The sequence below is a fragment of the Podarcis erhardii genome, assembly GCF_964252035.2.
Source record: "Podarcis erhardii genome assembly, chromosome: 4".
NCBI lineage: Eukaryota > Metazoa > Chordata > Lepidosauria > Squamata > Lacertidae > Podarcis > Podarcis erhardii.
In genome coordinates, this window is record NC_138508.1 from 68,194,455 (window position 1) to 68,211,103 (window position 16,649).

A 16,649-nucleotide genomic window follows, 5' to 3' on the forward strand; every position below is an offset into this window, starting at 1 on the left:
AGCTTTTAGAACTGATAAGAAAGCTGTAATCTGAAGAAGAAAAACAACCCATGAATATTTAAATAAAAATTCAATATGTGTTTCTCATGCCATTTCTTTTATTCATCTTTTAGCCGTTTCACTGGTTTAATAAATCATTGGGGTAAGAGTTTCCAAACCAGATTTTAGAGATGGCATTAGCGAAAGGGCTCACAAAAGAAAAGGCTGGACAATCCTTCAGTGCTTGTCATCTTCTCTGTGTGGTTCAATGAGAGAAAGCAGATGGCAAAATGTGGGACGTTTTTCAGGCAGCTGTATGAAAAGGAGAAACCAACCAACTCAGCGCTTGCCATTGATTGGTGGCCATTATTATTATTATTATTATTATTATTATTATTATTATTATTAACGTGATTAACAAATACAAAAAAAACAAAAGCAACATGTAACAATAATTAAAACCAACATACAATAAAACAGTACAGCAAGCAGAAGAAATTGGACTAAAAGATCTCCTCTAGCTGTGTAACAAAGCCATGGACATAACTGGGGCACCACCATCACCAAGAAGGCCTTGCCTTATATCACCACCCCATGCGTCATACCCACTTGGGGACCAAAAGGAGCTCCTCCAGCCATCGCAAGGCCTTGGCTAGTAGGAACCTTAATATGTGGGGAACATTCTGTGCCATAGCATGAAGAACTTTGGAAGGTCATCTACATTTCATTTATTGTTTCGTCTTTGCAAACTTTTGTCAAACAAGCTACTCTTTGAGCACGTGATGTTCCTTGCTCATCCTCATAGCATTGGTCTATCTAGCCCAGTATTGTGTACTCTGAGAATGGGTCTCCAAGGTCTTAGGCAGAGGTCTTCCCAATCCAAGATGAAGAGAGCTTTCATCTAAGAGGGTATCGGGGATGAAACCTGGGTTGTTTTACATGCCTTCTGAACCTGAACCATCTTCAATGCCCACCACAAATGTGACCAGTCTGAACAGTACCTAAATCCAGGTGCCATAATAATAAAACATGTAGTGAATTTTTGGATCAGTACCTATAAATAGTGCCTATAGCAGTACCACACACTCATAAACTTTTTGAGGGGTGTTAAAACTTTTTTTAAAAAATGAAGTCAGGTGTGAAATGAAGGGTACACAGCTACTGATGCACTTAAGAATAAGGTGGACTAAATCAAAAGAGGTACACAAACACATTTACTTTTTTGTAGGCGTCCTAGGCTACAAAAACAGGACTACAGCTTTATTTTTCTACATCACAGCCTTCCTGTTTAAAAAGTCAAAGAAGCTTGTGTGTGTGTGTGTGTTTGTGTGCTTTCCAGGGAAGGTAATGCTTCTCTTATTAATTTAAGCAAATCCTTTGACAAAATAATGCTTTTATGAAAACCATAATCATTCAAGATTCCGTTCAGTTCTGATGTATTATCATTTAAAGTCAGGCACCTTAGTCCAAACCACTGCACACACGTGGGACACCTACACACTCAGTCTTCTCACTACAATGGAGTGACAAGTTCTGTGCTTGTGTGGAGTTTGTCCTCTCCCATTAAAATAATAAGTGAGCCTTTACTGACAAGAGAAGGTCCAGGCGCAACCAGAGGCCTACAGCTGCAAAAGACAGCAATAGCAGAGAAAGGTGAGGGGGGTAAAATCACTTTTCTTTTTCATGCCTCAAGTGAACTAGGGCACATACCTCATTCCAGCAGCTGTACATTATTTGATAGATTGCCTGGGAAGCCAACTGCGGGCGATAAAGCCGATAGCCAAGGCAAATCTTTTCGATCACTTGCATATTGTCATACTGCTCATAGGGTTGCTTCCCCAGAGTGAACACCTCCCACATTAAAATTCCTGTAGACATGTCCACAGAGTGGAGGAAAACAAGGTATTATAATGGTACATAAAACCCAGAAGGACATTAAAAAATAAAAAAGGTTGCTTCCGGGCAATCTGTTTATTGAGCATTCATGTGGATTTGTTGGCACTAAGTTTGCAGGCAGGTTAGGAGGACGTCTGCTGTTTGTTGAGGTTCCATTCTGATTTGTTTGCAGGGATGTTAGATGATGATGCATCAGGCAATCATCATCTCCCACTTTTCACTGCATTTCCCCCATCACTTTCCTTCTTGCAGAATGACGTATTTTGGTTACGCAAGACCATTCAATCAATTTCAGTTATGCAACATGAATTTGCAAGGTGTGAGAATGAATCCCACCCCCAAATAGCAACAGCCTGGAAGCATCCTTATTTGTGTGACAGTTATTTCTCAATATAGGAGCATCATATTCTGCATAAGATGCCCATTAATTATTTCATTCCATTCATGAATCGTTTCTCATAAAATATCCCAAAGCTATTTCACAGTAAAAATATGATGAAAGACCAGCTGTATACTGAATTGCCTCTGCTGTTTAAAAACCCACAGCCTCTCTCGCTAATTTAAGTGTTTATAACTTGTTCTCGTTCCGTCATGCATTTTTTGTGCTACCAAGCTACTTCTCTTTGACTTCAGAGCTACCTTTTTTTTTTTAAAGTGAACTTGAAATATCCACAAGCCAAAAAAAGGAGCATGTCAGTCTCTGTGTGAACTGCTGGCAGCTGGTCCAAATGCTGGCAGCTGGTCCAAATGGGCAGGATGTGGAAAGATGTGGCACAGTACAAATCGGCAACTGATAAACAGCATCCTTGTACTAGTTGCTGCCACTCCTGAGAGGTATCCTTTCCTCTGCTTTTTGTTTAGTGCTGCTATGGCTCGTCAGAAGCCTTATCTAGATTTGATCATCTATCTGACTGCATATTTTTTAAAGACTGCTGAATTTCCAAAAGTGTGTTAACATCCACGTTTTAATTGCTTTGGGACACTGAGCTATTTAATTAGGAAATAATGCCAAGCTGGAGAGAAAAAGAAAGAGAAGTTCCATGCATTTGGAACTATATTTCCTATATGGCAAAGAAAGTCCATACAATACAGACATTCACAATCTGGGCATAATCCAACAGGGATGTGTCTTGCACAAGTCCTATTGGTTTCGCTAGAAGAATTCCTTAGGGTGCATTATATCATCACTCTGTGCCTGATCAGTCGCAGGTCCATCCATTTATTTAGATAAACAACATCTAAGGGCTTTTCTTCACTTCATGTAGCATTTTCAATAGTTGCATTACATACTCACCAAAGGCCCACACATCCGATTTGCTGCTGAACTTGGTATAATGAAAAACCTCTGGTGCTGACCACTTCACGGGAAATTTAGTTCCTAAAGAACTCACATACTGGTCATCAAGCACATATCTATAAGGCAAGATTCACTGTTTAGGCTTCACGGAACAAAATGAAGGATGTATCCGAGTGACACCTCAGTTGAACCTGCTCTGCTGAGAGGTTTACCCAGATGGTTGTACCCAATGACAGGCCTATAACTAACCCATAACTAACTTAGATCTATTCATGTCAATAGGTTCACTCTGAGTAAAACTGAGCTGGCTACAACCCAGTAATACAAATATCAAAATATTGGTTATCAAATCACCCATCTATCCATTTTTTTGTAGAAGCTGGTTTGGACATGGAATGTGCACTGAAAATTCACAACAACCTTCTGGCAAATGTAAAGTACCGTATTTTTCGCCCCATAGGATGCACCGGCCCATAGGACGCACCTAGTTTTTTTTGGGGGGGGGGGAAATAAAGAAAAAAAAATATTTCCCCCCAGGTGCGGGGCTGGGGCGGGGGAAGCCCGAGCTCAGCTGAGCTCAGCGCACCCCAAGCTTCTGGGTGCAGGCAAGCTCTCCGCTAGCCCTGGGAGAGCTGGGTCTCCCACGGCTAGTGGATAGCTTCCTGAAGCCTGGAGAGCGAGAGGGGTCGGTGCGCACTGACCCCCCTTGCTCTCCAGGCTTCAGCGAAAGCCTGCATTCGCCCCATAGGACGCACACACATTTCCCCTTCATTTTTGGAGGGGGAAAAGTGCGTCCTATAGGGCGAAAAATACAGTACGTTTCTTATAAGCAATATCAATATGAAAACTTCCCAAGATCCTTAGATAACCACTAGCTTGAGGCTAGTTTATGGATGGACAAATTTCTCCCCCGCCCCCGCCTTGCCCCCCAATAATTTACAGCTCACTATGAAGCAGAGATGTTTCTATTTTAAAAAAATCCATCTCAAAATAGTATTAAAAAATTTATTAATATTTTAAGAAGATTCAATCCATATTTTGATACATAAGCCAGGAGTGGCTTATTCTTCAGGCAATCTCTGTATGAAGACAGACAAAAAAACAAAACCCTGAGGGGGTTGTGCACTAAACACTCCCTTACTTCAAAAAGCAGTGGAGAAAGCAGCAGCTTTTAAAACAAGCAAACAGCCTCAAAACCTTGATTTAGCTGCTGTCTGCGATTCTGGTAGCAGTAACGCAACTCTGATCTTAGCAGCCCGGCCATGAGTTTCTTAACACAGAAAGACTTGACTGCAGTTTAGTTCCAGATTATTTGAGAAGGAAAATGTGGTGCCTCTTAGGTTCTCATGAGAGCTGCCATTTTTTAATGTCTCGTTAATGTGTGTATTTTTAATCAGCATTATAATATTTTCCCCCATTGACGCTAAAGATTGAGACTTACCTTGTCATTCCAAAGTCGGACACCTTCACCGTAAGATCAGTATCAACCAGGCAATTTCTAGCAGCCTTTGCAGAGAGCACAAGAAACAAAATCAGCTTAGAAACAGATGTGATGCTGATCAGTGCTCTGAATCTCCTAAATCACCCCCCACCCCCAAAACAACCAAAGGTTGTTAAAAAACAAAAAAATCCACACCCATTCCAAGTTCTGCTTTCCAAGAACTTACCAAATCTCGGTGTATGAACTGATGTTCCTCAAGGAAAGCCATTGCTTCACAAACATGGTAGCACATCTCCATCAGTTGAAAGGGATGCAGCTCTTTGCCATGGGCTTTTAAGTAACTAAGCAAGCAGCCATTAGCCATGTATTCAGCCACTATGTAGATGGGATAGGTCTTTGTGCAAACACCATACAATTTAACAAGTTTGGGGTGATTCAGTTTCCTAAAATGAAGTACTGGATTTTAACACTTATATAAACATACACGGGGCACTTGCATGCACCCCCAGAAACCCATGCAATTATTGTCTATTCTCAGTCCCCCCCCCAAGCTACATAAAGACATAATAATTAATAACACAGTGTAACGGCTGAGCAATACTAGTTGGATGAAAAATATAGTCAAGGAAGGCTTGACATGGCTAGTGCTTCAATAGGGATTGCAGTGCAAATATAACCCATATTGGCCAGAACATCCATTCATATGCATCACAAATGTTTCTCATCTAAAGAAACACTAATCAAACAATAGTGTAAATAACTGACAAAAATGCTTCTTCCTATTAAAGGCATTGATAAGGCAGAGAAAACCTATGGTTATCTTAGTTATGTAAAGGGACCCCTGACCGTTAGGTCCAGTCGCAGACGACTCTGGGGTTGCAGTGCTCATCTCGCCTTATTGGCCAAGGGAGCCAGCGTACAGCTTCCGGGTCATGTGGCCAGCATGACTAAGCGCTTCTGGAGGACCAGAGCAGCTCACGGAAATGCCGTTTACCTTCCCGTTGGAGCAGTACCTATTTATCTACTTGCACTTTGACGTGCTTTCGAACCGCCGACCTTCTGATCAGCAAGCCCTAGGCTCTGTGGTTTAGACCACAGCGAATCATATAATTTTAGAGTTGGAAGGGCCAAGAAGGTGATCGTGATTCCCAACCTTGTGCCTCCAGCTGTTTTTGAACTACAACTCCCATCATCCCTGACTAGCAAGACCAGTGGCAAGGGATGATGGGAATTGTAGTCCAAAAACAGCTGGAGGCACAAGGTTGGGAAACACTGAATTCTAATCCAATGCCCTGCACTGCAGTAATGTTTTGTGTAACATGGGACTCGAACCCATAACCCAGATATTAAGAGTCTCATGTTCTGCTGACTGAGGTGAAGCTGAAATTATCGCATGAATGATATGGATGCTATGTCTACAGTTGTCAAAAAGTTTAAACAACCCCCTTTGGAATATTTAACAGAGGCAATTAAAAATTAGGGAAAGGGTGCTTAAACACTTCACTCTGCCCCCGAGAGCTGCATATTGCCTGTCCCTTTCGTTTATTGATTTCTTGCAAATGTTTTTTATCCCCGTTCAACAAAGGTTCCGAGGGCAGTTTACATAAAAGGAAGCGGAGGAAAATTCTTAAAATACAGAAGACAAAAACTAAAAGGCTTCAAGATCTCAAAAGCCGGATCAATACAATAAGCAGGGCTCACATTAAGGCTGAAAGGCTTGGAAGAACAGGGCGCTCTTTGCCTGGTGCCAAAATGACAACAAAATAGGAATTCGATGGAGAGAACAGGAGCCACCACTGAGAAGGCCCTCACTGTGGCTGCCACCTGCATTGCCTCAGACAGGGCTGATACTGACTGTCAGAAGGATCTCTACTGCAGTTCCTAAGTACGGGTAGGCACATATGGACTTAGTGTCACTTAGGGAAAACCCTTACTTACATCATGGTTTCAGCTTCCTCCAAGAATTCATCTTCAGACATTGATCCTTCCTTGATCATTTTAACAGCAACGTATTTCTTTTTCCACTTTCCAACCTGCACCACTCCAAACTGACCACTCCCTATTTCCTTCAGCAAGACAATATCTTCACGCTTTAGCTCCCAGGGGCCTAAGTTTGATAGAAAGAGTTGTTATATTAGATCATATATATGTTGTTGTTTTTTGGTGTCTTTTTTTTTTTTTTTTTGCTGTTGGAGAAGGGTTTCCTGGGAAAACTATTACTAATTTCCTACCACAGTCAAAAACGGCTTTCCCCTACCTTTTCCCAAAGGTGCTGTGGATGGAACTTTGTTTGCCTTCGTGGACACTGCATGCCGAAGTCTTGTAACTATACCTAGAAATTAAGTTCACCAAATAAGGTAAGTTTGCTGAGAAAGGGAACCTGTGTCTTAAGATCTGCATGAGAGGCACTGCTGATTGTTCTGTCTATAATCATGGCCCACTCCATGGCAACTCATAACAGGGTCTTCTCAGTTATGAGACCCTGGATATGGAAATACGTTTGTCCCCTTTGTTGCCGTCTTCTCAACTTCTCTTAAAGAGGTATCCATTTTGTAGCTCAGTGGTAGAGAGCATCTGCTTTGAATGTAGAATGTCCCAGGTTCAAACCCTGGCATTTCTAAGTAGGGCTGGACTCCCAACTTCATCGTCCCTGACCACTGGTGGTGCTGACTGGGACTAGTTGGAGCTGAGGTCCAGTAATCTCTGGTAGGCCACAGATTCCTGATCCCTGATTTATGGGAATAAGCATGACCTACTTCCAAGGGGGATAAATATTTACTGTGACTAAAATATGCAGATAATTGGAGAAATCAAAAGCTGTTGTCAAATATAGTTAATGTTCTTTGTCTACTTTTGCCTGGATCTGTAATAGTTATTATCATTTATAGATATTAAGGGAAAGGACCCCTGGATGGTTAAGTCCAGTCAAAGGCGACTATGGGGTTGTGGTGCTCATCTCACTCTTCAGACCAAGGGAGCTGGTGTTTATCCACAGACAGCTTTCCAGGTCACATGGTCAGCATGACTAAACTGCTTCTGGTGCAACGGAACACCGTGACAGAAGCCAGAGCGCACGGAAACGCCATTTACCTTTGAGCCACAGCAGTACCTATTTATCTACTCACACTGTATGCTTTCGAACAGCTAGATTGGCAGAAGCTGGGACAGAGCAATGGGAGCTCACCCCGTCATGGGGATTCGAACCACTGACCTTCCGATCAACAAGCCCAAGAGGCTCAGTGGTTTAGATCACAGCGCCACCCACTCCCCTTAACATTTACACAGCACTTGAAGATGTAGGATCTTTCCATAATAAAAGAAAACCAATAAATAATTAACAATTTGCTGTCCTTTCTTGAAATTCAACATGAGTTGCCAAGAAGCAGCAACTGCACTGCCCAATGATAGGACCAGCAATGGTAAGCCTTAGTAGAATCTTCTCAGGCTGCAATTCTATGCCCAGTTTGCCTTGGAGTGAGACTCAGTGAACACAATGGGACTTACCTCTGAGTAAACATGTTTAGGCACTGCCAGTATTGCCTTTAGGAAGCTGAGGCTAAGAGAGAGCGGTTTGCGCATAAGTCTACCTAGCTGGTCAGAGAATGAAGTAAGGTGAAGATTGGGAATTCCCAGCTCACACTCTTAGACTACAATCACAAATACACCTAGTAGGGAGTAAGCCCCATTGAACACAATGAAACTTACTACAGAATAGACATGGGTAGGACTGCACTAAAAGCAAACACACACAATAGGGAAATTGACATTCATGAACACAATGCAAATCATGAAATGATAAAGCGATTTACCTGCTGAATTGTGCTGATGATAATGAATAAGCTCAGGAACTGAATCAAAACAGTAATTCTCAGCCAGGTAAAACTGCTTTTTGTTGTTTACATTGACATGGTAGTGTTTAACGATTCCTTTTTTATCTCTGGAAAAAATGAAGACAAACCATTCCAGCTAGCATAAGGAAAACGAGAGGAATCTCTTAGAGGAGGGGTTTTTCAAAGCCCACTTGGGAGGGCTAAACATTATTGAGGCCCACTAGTCACAAAGGGATGGTAGACAGAGATGGAGCTAGATATAATCACCTGGCTATTACAGACATCATTCACTATTGATAACTAATCCCTTTGGTAACAGCTAAATTATTTGCTACAGCAATTCCCTTGGGGCAGAGTTCTGTAGCTTTCCTCAAGTTTAGACATTGGTTCTGGAGGTATCATGACCTGGGCTGAATCTAGACATATATAAAAAAACCCTGTGAGAATACTTTTTTTTTAAAAAAAAAAAGTTTAAAAATATATATTGAATTTGCCATTAGCTCACCATTGCCATCTAGTGTCACATTTGTATAACACACTTAAAACACACTTTAAATGTTCTATTTGCAGCTGTATAGCTGAGTCTTCAGCCCCTCTTTTCTTTTAGCAGAATTTGCTGATCCAAAGGCTCTAAGTAGAGAGCGCAATCTGTTTTATATTTTCCCCTTCCTTCTGTGTCTCCAAGTGTTTCTGCTCATCTCCAGTAATTTCTTCTCCTTTCATGTGTATAACTTTTAACTTATTTGCCACAAGCTGTCAGTTCCTATCATACCTCCTAATTTCTCTCTCCACTTCCCACTCTCTCTGCCCGTTTCCCCATGAGCTTTAATATAGACAAGCAGGTAGCACTGAAACCAGCCTTCAGAATAGGGACACTTTAATTTGAATTATATATGAACACAGATGCAATCTGAATCCAGAAAAAGCAACTGTACAGCTTGGTTCACATTTGAGGGAAGACCAATACATTAAATCAGGTATACATTATATTGGAGGGGTATATTATATATACCTCGCCTACTTACCTGCAAGTCATGCTGAGTACAGATACAGTGTATTTCCCTGCGTGGCTGGAATTACGAACCATGTAAGCTCCATCCTTCCCCTTTTAATAAAAACCAGAAGAGAACCTTTGTAGTAGTTGAGAGGATGGATGCTCTGTTAGTTTTTCACAAAATGTGAGGCCTGTTTCATTGATATACACTTGTACCTTGGCTCTCGAACGCCTTGGTACTCATACATTTTTGCTCCCGAACGCCAAAAACCCGAAAGTAAGTGTTCCGGTTTTTGAACATTTTTTGGAAGCTGAACGTCTGATGGGGATTCCGTCAGGAAGCTCCTGCAACGAACCGGAAGCAGCGCCTTGGTTTTTGAATATTTCAGGAGTCAAACAGACTTCCGGAACGGATTACGTTCGAGAACCAAGGTACGGCTGTATTAGAGATGTTCTAAAAGTGCATCAAACTATGCTTTTGTATAGCTCCTTGCCAATCACCAAGGGTCAGTGCAAGCAAACCATATGCAAGGACGGACATCACCAACACACTGAGAGGCAGATGACATGCTTATGTACATTCTTCGCCCTACAAACATATAAAAAAAAGTTCTGAAAATGCTTTTTTTAAAAGCGTTTTTAAAAATACGCTGAATTTTACATTAGACTCACCACCACCATCTAGTGTCACATTGTATTTTGCACTTAAAACACACTTAAAACCTTTTATTTGCAGCTGTATAGCTGAGTCCCATGACTCCTTAATTTGCATCAGGAAAAAAATATTGAGGGGGGTAGGCACAGAATGGAAGACGTTAATTGGGAGGAGGGCTGGAAAGATCTTAGCCCTCTGAAAGAGAAATAATAGCATAGCCGCCCATCCTAAACACATTTCCTCTGAATTCAGTTTGTGGTCTAATTATAATGTTTATGCGGAAGAGTTCATTTTCTTCAGGTATTCGCAGGGGTCCATTAATGGAGAGGCAGGAGGGGAGTCAGCTGCTTGTCTCATGAGTGTTCAATTCCCTCTTGATGCCCTCAAATTTTAAAGTTAACACTAACTGAATATTTTGAGTTGGCATCTCTTCCACTACAGTCTGCTAATTCCAGGAGTGTCAGGGCCATTAAGTAGACTTGTTTTACTCTCATTGGGAACAGGCAGGTGTGTGGCAGTGATGGCGGTTCTGATTGGGAGCACAGCCTGATCTAGCCTGGCCTCTCTGCATCTGCCCTCAGAAGAATTAGCTATGCAGTGTGAAGCTGCACAACAAATGGGGTGTGTATAGTCTGGCCCTCGCTAGCTGCCTTGAGTATCATCAGGGAAAAAGGTGGGGTATAAAATATATAACAGCAGCAGCAACAGCAATATAAGAAGGCAGCAATTTCAATTCCAACCTCAACTTTGGCACAATCAGTGATGTTTCCGTTCTGCTGAAGTTCTGTTTCTGCCAAATACTACATTATCCATCTCACTGCATGCTATTTAACATAATATAAATCATTCTTTTCATATGCTATGGACTTAATGTAAACAATGACATAATTGTTTCCATACCATTCACTTTGATGTAAAGGAAATGTTGAAACTCTGTATAAAGAAAGTCATTAATGGCGTATTGGTTGTAGGCTATATATACAGTAGTGCCCCGCAAGACGAATGCCTCGCAAGACAAAAAACTCGCTAGACGAAAGGTTTTTTCGCCCGCGATTTGCCTCGCAAGACGAATTCCCCTATGGGCTTGCTTCGCAAAACGAAAACGTCTCGCGACTTTGTTTCCTTTGTGTAAAAACCGTTAAAACCAAGGGTGCTTAGCTTGAGCAGCTGCAGTTGCGACTTGACTTCGAGGAGCAACTGTTAGCACGTGGTTTGGTAGCCTTTTCTCAGACTTTGCTCACTTTTGAAGATTTTCCAAAACTTTTCCAGAACTTTTCCAGAACTTCTCTTTCATCCATTTGGTAAGTTAAACTTTTAAAACTTTTTTGGGGGGTTTTGGATTTTGGGTTGGGGTGTTTGGGATTCAAGGACTTGGTGTTGGGAAGGGGTTTGCGATAATCTGGGGGCTTGTGGGCCTTTTTTGGGAATTTTTATGATTTTCTGTGACCACTGGGCCAGGTTGATTTTTTTTGAAAAATTTTCTGATTTTGAATTTCTGAGTGCTGGCCATGTTGTTATTTTTTGAAATTTTTTTTTGTCTGGGTGGGGAAGCAGTTGGGGAGGGGTTTGCAGCAGTTGGGGAGGGGCTGGGGGAGCAGTTGGGGAGGGGTTTGCAATTTCTGTGTTGTGGGTGGGTTGGTGCGTGTCTGTGGGAGCAGTTGAGGTTTTTGAAGACATTGGTGATTTTTGAAGCTTTTCCTAAACTTATTTTGCAGCCATTTGAGGTTTCTGAGGACGTCGGTGGTTGATTGTTGAAGCTTTTCCAGAACTTCTCTTTCATCCATTTGGTAAGCTAAACTTTTAAAACTTTTTTGGGGGTTTTTGGATTTTGGATTTGGGGTTGGGGTGCTTGGGATTCAAGGCCTTGGTTCTGGGTTTTAATTTCTGTGTGGTGGGTGGCTGGCTGCTTTTGTATTTTTTGGGTTTGAAGCACATCACTGATTTTTTTTTCTGTTTCTGAGTTTACGAAGGTAGGAGCTGTGCTGCCATGGGACCCAAGAAGACTGCTGCTGCGGTGGCCGGCGAGAGGAAGAAGGAGAAGGTGACGCTGGAAATGAAGAAGGAGATCATCTGGAAGCACGACGGCGGAATGCGTGTGACGGACATCGCCAGGGAGTACGGCAGGAACCCATCGACCATCGGGACCATCCTGAAGATGAGGGAGAAGATCCTGGCGACTGATGCAGCCAAGGGAGTCACCAGGATCGTGAAGAACCGCCCAGCTGTCCTGGAGGAGGTCGAGAAGTTGCTGCTCATCTGGATAGACGAGAAGCAGTGTGCAGGGGACACAGTGTCTGAGGCCGTCATTTGTGAGAAGGCCAAGGCCTTGCACGCTGACCTCATCCGGGAACAGCCAGGAACCTCAGCCGAGCCAGAAGTCTTCAAGGCTAGCAGAGGTTGGTTTGACCGGTTCAAGACAAGATCTGGCATCCACAGTGTGGTCAGGCATGGAGAGGCTGCCAGTTCTGATGTTCCTGCGGCTGAAGACTTTGCAGCGGAGTTCCTGGAGGTTGTGACGACGGAGGGCTACGTTCTGCAGGCAGAGGCTGCGCAGGAGCAGGCCTCACTGGAAGAGGAGGAAGCAACTGAGGAACGGCTGTCCTCCGAAAGACTGAGGGACATTTGCCAGAAGTGGAAGGAGGTGCAGACTTTTGCAGATCTACACCACCATGAGAAGCACGTGGCACATGACGCTGGGAACTTTTATGATACGAGGGTCATGTCGTCTTTCAGGGAGCTGCTGAAAAGGCGGATAAAGCAGCAGACTATGGACAGGTTCTTGACCAAGAAGCAAAGAGTGGAAGAGGAGCCTTCTTCGAGTGGTCCCCCAGAGTCTTAGAAAATGTACTGTACACTTTGTTGATTTTTAAATGTTTTTCTGTCATGTTTATAAAGTTAATTTATTTTCCCTTCAATTTTTGAACTGCTCTTTACAGTATGTGTGACTTTAAAGAGCAGTTAATAAACTGTTGTTGTACCAAATTTGGCTTTGTTTGGACTTTTTTTGACCATAGGAACGCATTAATTGATTTTCAATGCATTCCTATGGGATTTCGTGCTTCGCAAGACGAAAAATTCGCTAGACGACAAAAATTGCGGAACGAATTAATTTCGTCTTGTGGGGCACCACTGTGTGTGTGTGTGTGTGTGTGTGTGTGTGTGTGTGTGTGTATATATATATATATATATATATATATATATATATATAAATAAACATGTTGTGAGTGAATACCAATCGTATTCACTGGATTGATTTTCATTCCAGATCTGGGATAAAAATGTGAAGAACGGCAATTTCCACTTCCGTTTCTGACTGAATTCTCTGACACTCCCAGCCTGCACTATTTCAAAGGAAGGAAGCGAATGCTTGCAGCTAAAGGCAATGCAGAAACCTAATAAATGTGTAGGAATTTTTAAACACTACCTTCTGCTGCAGCAGTTGTTCTGCCTGGGCCCTTGAGAGTTTACCAGCATACCAACTGCAACAAAAGAAATTGCTAACATATTACATTCACAGCACACAATTATTCTGTAATTGCATTATTATGGAGTAACACTTTCATTATTTGAACGAGGATTGAAAAATCACTCCCGCGCAATGAGCATGCCATGATTTTGGAATAAGGTTATCTGAAAAATCACTTAAAGAATATGTTCGTGTTGTTAAGCATCCCATGGGACAGGATAAAAAGTTCTGAAACTCACTTTTAAAACCCTCACATATCTACTAAGCAGTGGCTGCTACATGCAGTTTCTAAGTAAATACTTCCGTGAAACCTTTAAAGGCTTAAACTGATTTGAAAATGAATTTTCAATTACTACTGCAGCATGGATGATTGCTGCCACATTTATTTAATGCTGGTACTGCAACACACACACACCACAGAGAATATATGTATACATCGCTTCCCCCCACCCCAAATGCTTCGCGGACATTATCTCATATATCCTTACAATAGACTTCTTCCTAATTGCTGAAAAGTGCCTCAGCAGTCCTTACAACAGAGTATTGCTATCTACATGTTGAAAATGTTCAGATGAGATGGGAAAATGACAGTTTTTCTAGCACCACCTAAAAAGATTGTGACTGGTCTGGGGTGTGTGTGGGTGTAATGGGAGATTTGGAAACCCTTTAGATGGAGGAGGAAGAGTGGGATGCAAACACAACAAACAGTAATAATGTTTGCGCAGACAGAAGCATGGGGAAGCTGGCAGTAGCAGTAGTGGTGTGTATATCAGTGCCAGCAGGACAGGGCATTTATATCTCTGCTTGCCTATCCTGTACTAAAGGTCTTCCTGCACTGAATACTTAAACTAATGCATTGTGCATGCATTGTGCAATGATCAACCACACCCAATATCCGCCTCACTCATTATTAGCAATGCTTTCCTCCTCTTCAGTTGATGACGCTTTAGCTGTATCGACGCTTCTTCTGCAAATGCAAAAAAGGCACAATGAGTTCTCCATTTACTCCCCCGGTCATCAGGAGAACTGCAACTCTGATATTAATCTACACCTAGGCGATAGTGAGCCAGAAAGACCACAATCTGACTCAGAATAAGGCTGTTTCCTATGTTTCTCACTGATTCTGAGGGAGCATAGCCTAGTCACTCCTGATTTCACAGAATAATTATATGGATTCTCTCTTTGGTATATTCAGCATAGAATATGGAAGTCAAAATGGATGGTGATTTACCCTGGTTTTTCAGTGGCCTGGGATACCTCCTTCAAATAGACACGGGGTGCAAAGCCCTCATTTCTGCAAATGAAAAATACCAAAAAAAGTTATTTTTTTAAAACTACATGAAGCACTTGGAAGGAAAACGATGCGCAATAAAATGAAACAAACAGGGACCAGGTGACATGAAGTTGCCATGGTGTTTCTGCTGGTACTGCATGATAATTGGTGCCTTCCATCCATGTGGGATCAGGGGCAGCAATGTGGTTGGTGGATAGTCATGATGTTGCTAGTGTCTTTGTGGAAGTGGGTATCATAATTGGTTTATTACCTCTTTATTATGATTGGCTTTTCCCATTGCTGCTGGGACAAAATCAATGTAAACTCTGGCATAACAGCAGATTACTCCACTGGCTGATAGGACTGCACAAGGCAAAGCATGTACAGCCAGCTAACCTCTCTGGCACTTGCAATTTTTCCAATCTCAGAGAACTCCAATTCTTATACAAGCACTTCCCATGTTGTAGATGTAGGTAGATCATATGCACAAGTACTCATCATGGTTATTCATAAATAACATTTATGTCCCACCTTTGCTGTTTGTATGACAGCATACATATGGTTTCTCCCCATTTTATCCTCACAGAAACCCTGTGAGGTGGATTAGCTGAGAAGGACTTTGAATGAACCAAAGTCTCATGGAGTTCTAGGCTGAGATTTGAACCTAGTCCAAGACCATCAACCGTCCATGGAAACATACTCAGTTCATGCACCATCCAAATTGATCATTAGACAAGCTTTTAACAAAATAACACAGTGGGGTTGTTTGTTAAACTGGGGTAATTCTTTGTTTGAATTCTTTGAGTACATTGGCTAACAGAATATGAAAACTATACCTCAGTAATAAGGAAATCTCTCTAAACAATGCAGAGAAAACTTACCCGTCCAAATCTTTCACGAGCCACCAATCAGGAGCCTCATCGTTCATAACATAATATTTATTGTTTCTCACAAGAGGAACACATCAGAGTTTCCTTTTGGCTCATAATTATAAATAGCTACTGCTTCTTTCAGAAATGACTTGTGAAGTGTTTGACCTGGAGGTTGATGGTTGTACTCGTTCTGAAAGCCGGTAACATAAGATAGGCCACACAGAGAATTTAGAGAAAGAAATCATTGCCGTTTCAACAACAACAACAAATTACACAGCGCTTTTCAAGTGCCCAGTGTACTTTACAAGCATAACCTCATTAATCCTTAAACTGTGGCTAAGGAAGGTCCTTTATCAGCATGAACAGAAAAATCAGTATCTGTAATTTGTACAATTATAAGATGCCAACAAACTATGAACTAATCACTGACCTACAGCACCCTCCCCCACTCCTGTGTCTGCTCACAGCTGCATGTGGCCACTGGGAGTAAAAATGCTGCCCATTTCTGAACAATTTGGGACAACGTTATCATGAATGTTTCATGTATATGCAAAGAGAGCACTAGGGGTCGAGAGTCACAAACAACTATTAAAATTGTATCCTGGGTCATCCTGTTTGCTGACTTGCCTGTACAGTCTAGAGCAGAAGTGAATCATCCTGTGCTTACTCAACCAACCCTAAGCAAACAAGCTACCGGGGGCCACTAGGGGCGCATCGGAAGATGGCTGACAATAACATCTCTCCGACCCACAGGAGGTAATTAGGAGGCTGTGATGGGAGTAAATAGCCTCCCTACCCCCCCCCCAGGATTGGGGGGGGGCTGCCTTTGCCTGCTGTGCCCTATACCACCCCCGAATTTGTGGGGATGGGGGCACTAGGCGGAATGCCTTCTGTGGATTTCTGTGCTCCTGGACGCCGTCTCTGATCCGCGCCGCTAGCTGCAAGA

General features: G+C 42.3%; 2 protein-coding genes across 2 annotated transcripts in view; one reads left to right on the plus strand and one right to left on the minus strand.

Moving 5' to 3' along the window:
• Nucleotides 1-80: 80 nt before the first annotated feature.
• The window catches only part of BMX (BMX non-receptor tyrosine kinase), a 25,725-nt gene continuing 9,156 nt past the window's right edge, over nt 81-16,649 (minus strand). Inside the window, 14 exon segments of the mRNA XM_081859555.1 lie at nt 81-291; nt 1,690-1,847; nt 3,170-3,288; nt 4,614-4,678; nt 4,840-5,056; nt 6,552-6,720; nt 6,871-6,945; nt 8,423-8,550; nt 9,469-9,548; nt 13,517-13,571; nt 14,463-14,525; nt 14,790-14,852; nt 15,713-15,792; nt 15,795-15,893. Coding sequence (XP_081715681.1) covers nt 217-291; nt 1,690-1,847; nt 3,170-3,288; nt 4,614-4,678; nt 4,840-5,056; nt 6,552-6,720; nt 6,871-6,945; nt 8,423-8,550; nt 9,469-9,548; nt 13,517-13,571; nt 14,463-14,525; nt 14,790-14,852; nt 15,713-15,792; nt 15,795-15,893 — 1,446 coding nt within the window. The 3' untranslated portion in view covers nt 81-216.
• On the plus strand, nt 11,902-13,074 carry LOC309340167 (putative CENPB DNA-binding domain-containing protein 1). Its single transcript, XM_081858779.1, has 2 exons — nt 11,902-12,562; nt 12,638-13,074. Exons 1-2 carry the CDS (start codon nt 12,080-12,082, stop codon nt 12,929-12,931), a joined length of 777 nt encoding a protein of 258 aa, XP_081714905.1. The 5' UTR covers nt 11,902-12,079; the 3' UTR covers nt 12,932-13,074.

Coding starts and splice junctions, on each gene's coding strand:
- LOC309340167 (XM_081858779.1), top strand. CDS start 12,080: ATGGGACCCAAGAAGACTGCTGCTGCGGTGGCCGGCGAGAGGAAGAAG. Junction 12,563..12,637: donor GAGAGGCTGCCAGTTCTGAT/GTTCCTGCGGCT, acceptor CTGCAGGCAGAG/GCTGCGCAGGAGCAGGCCTC.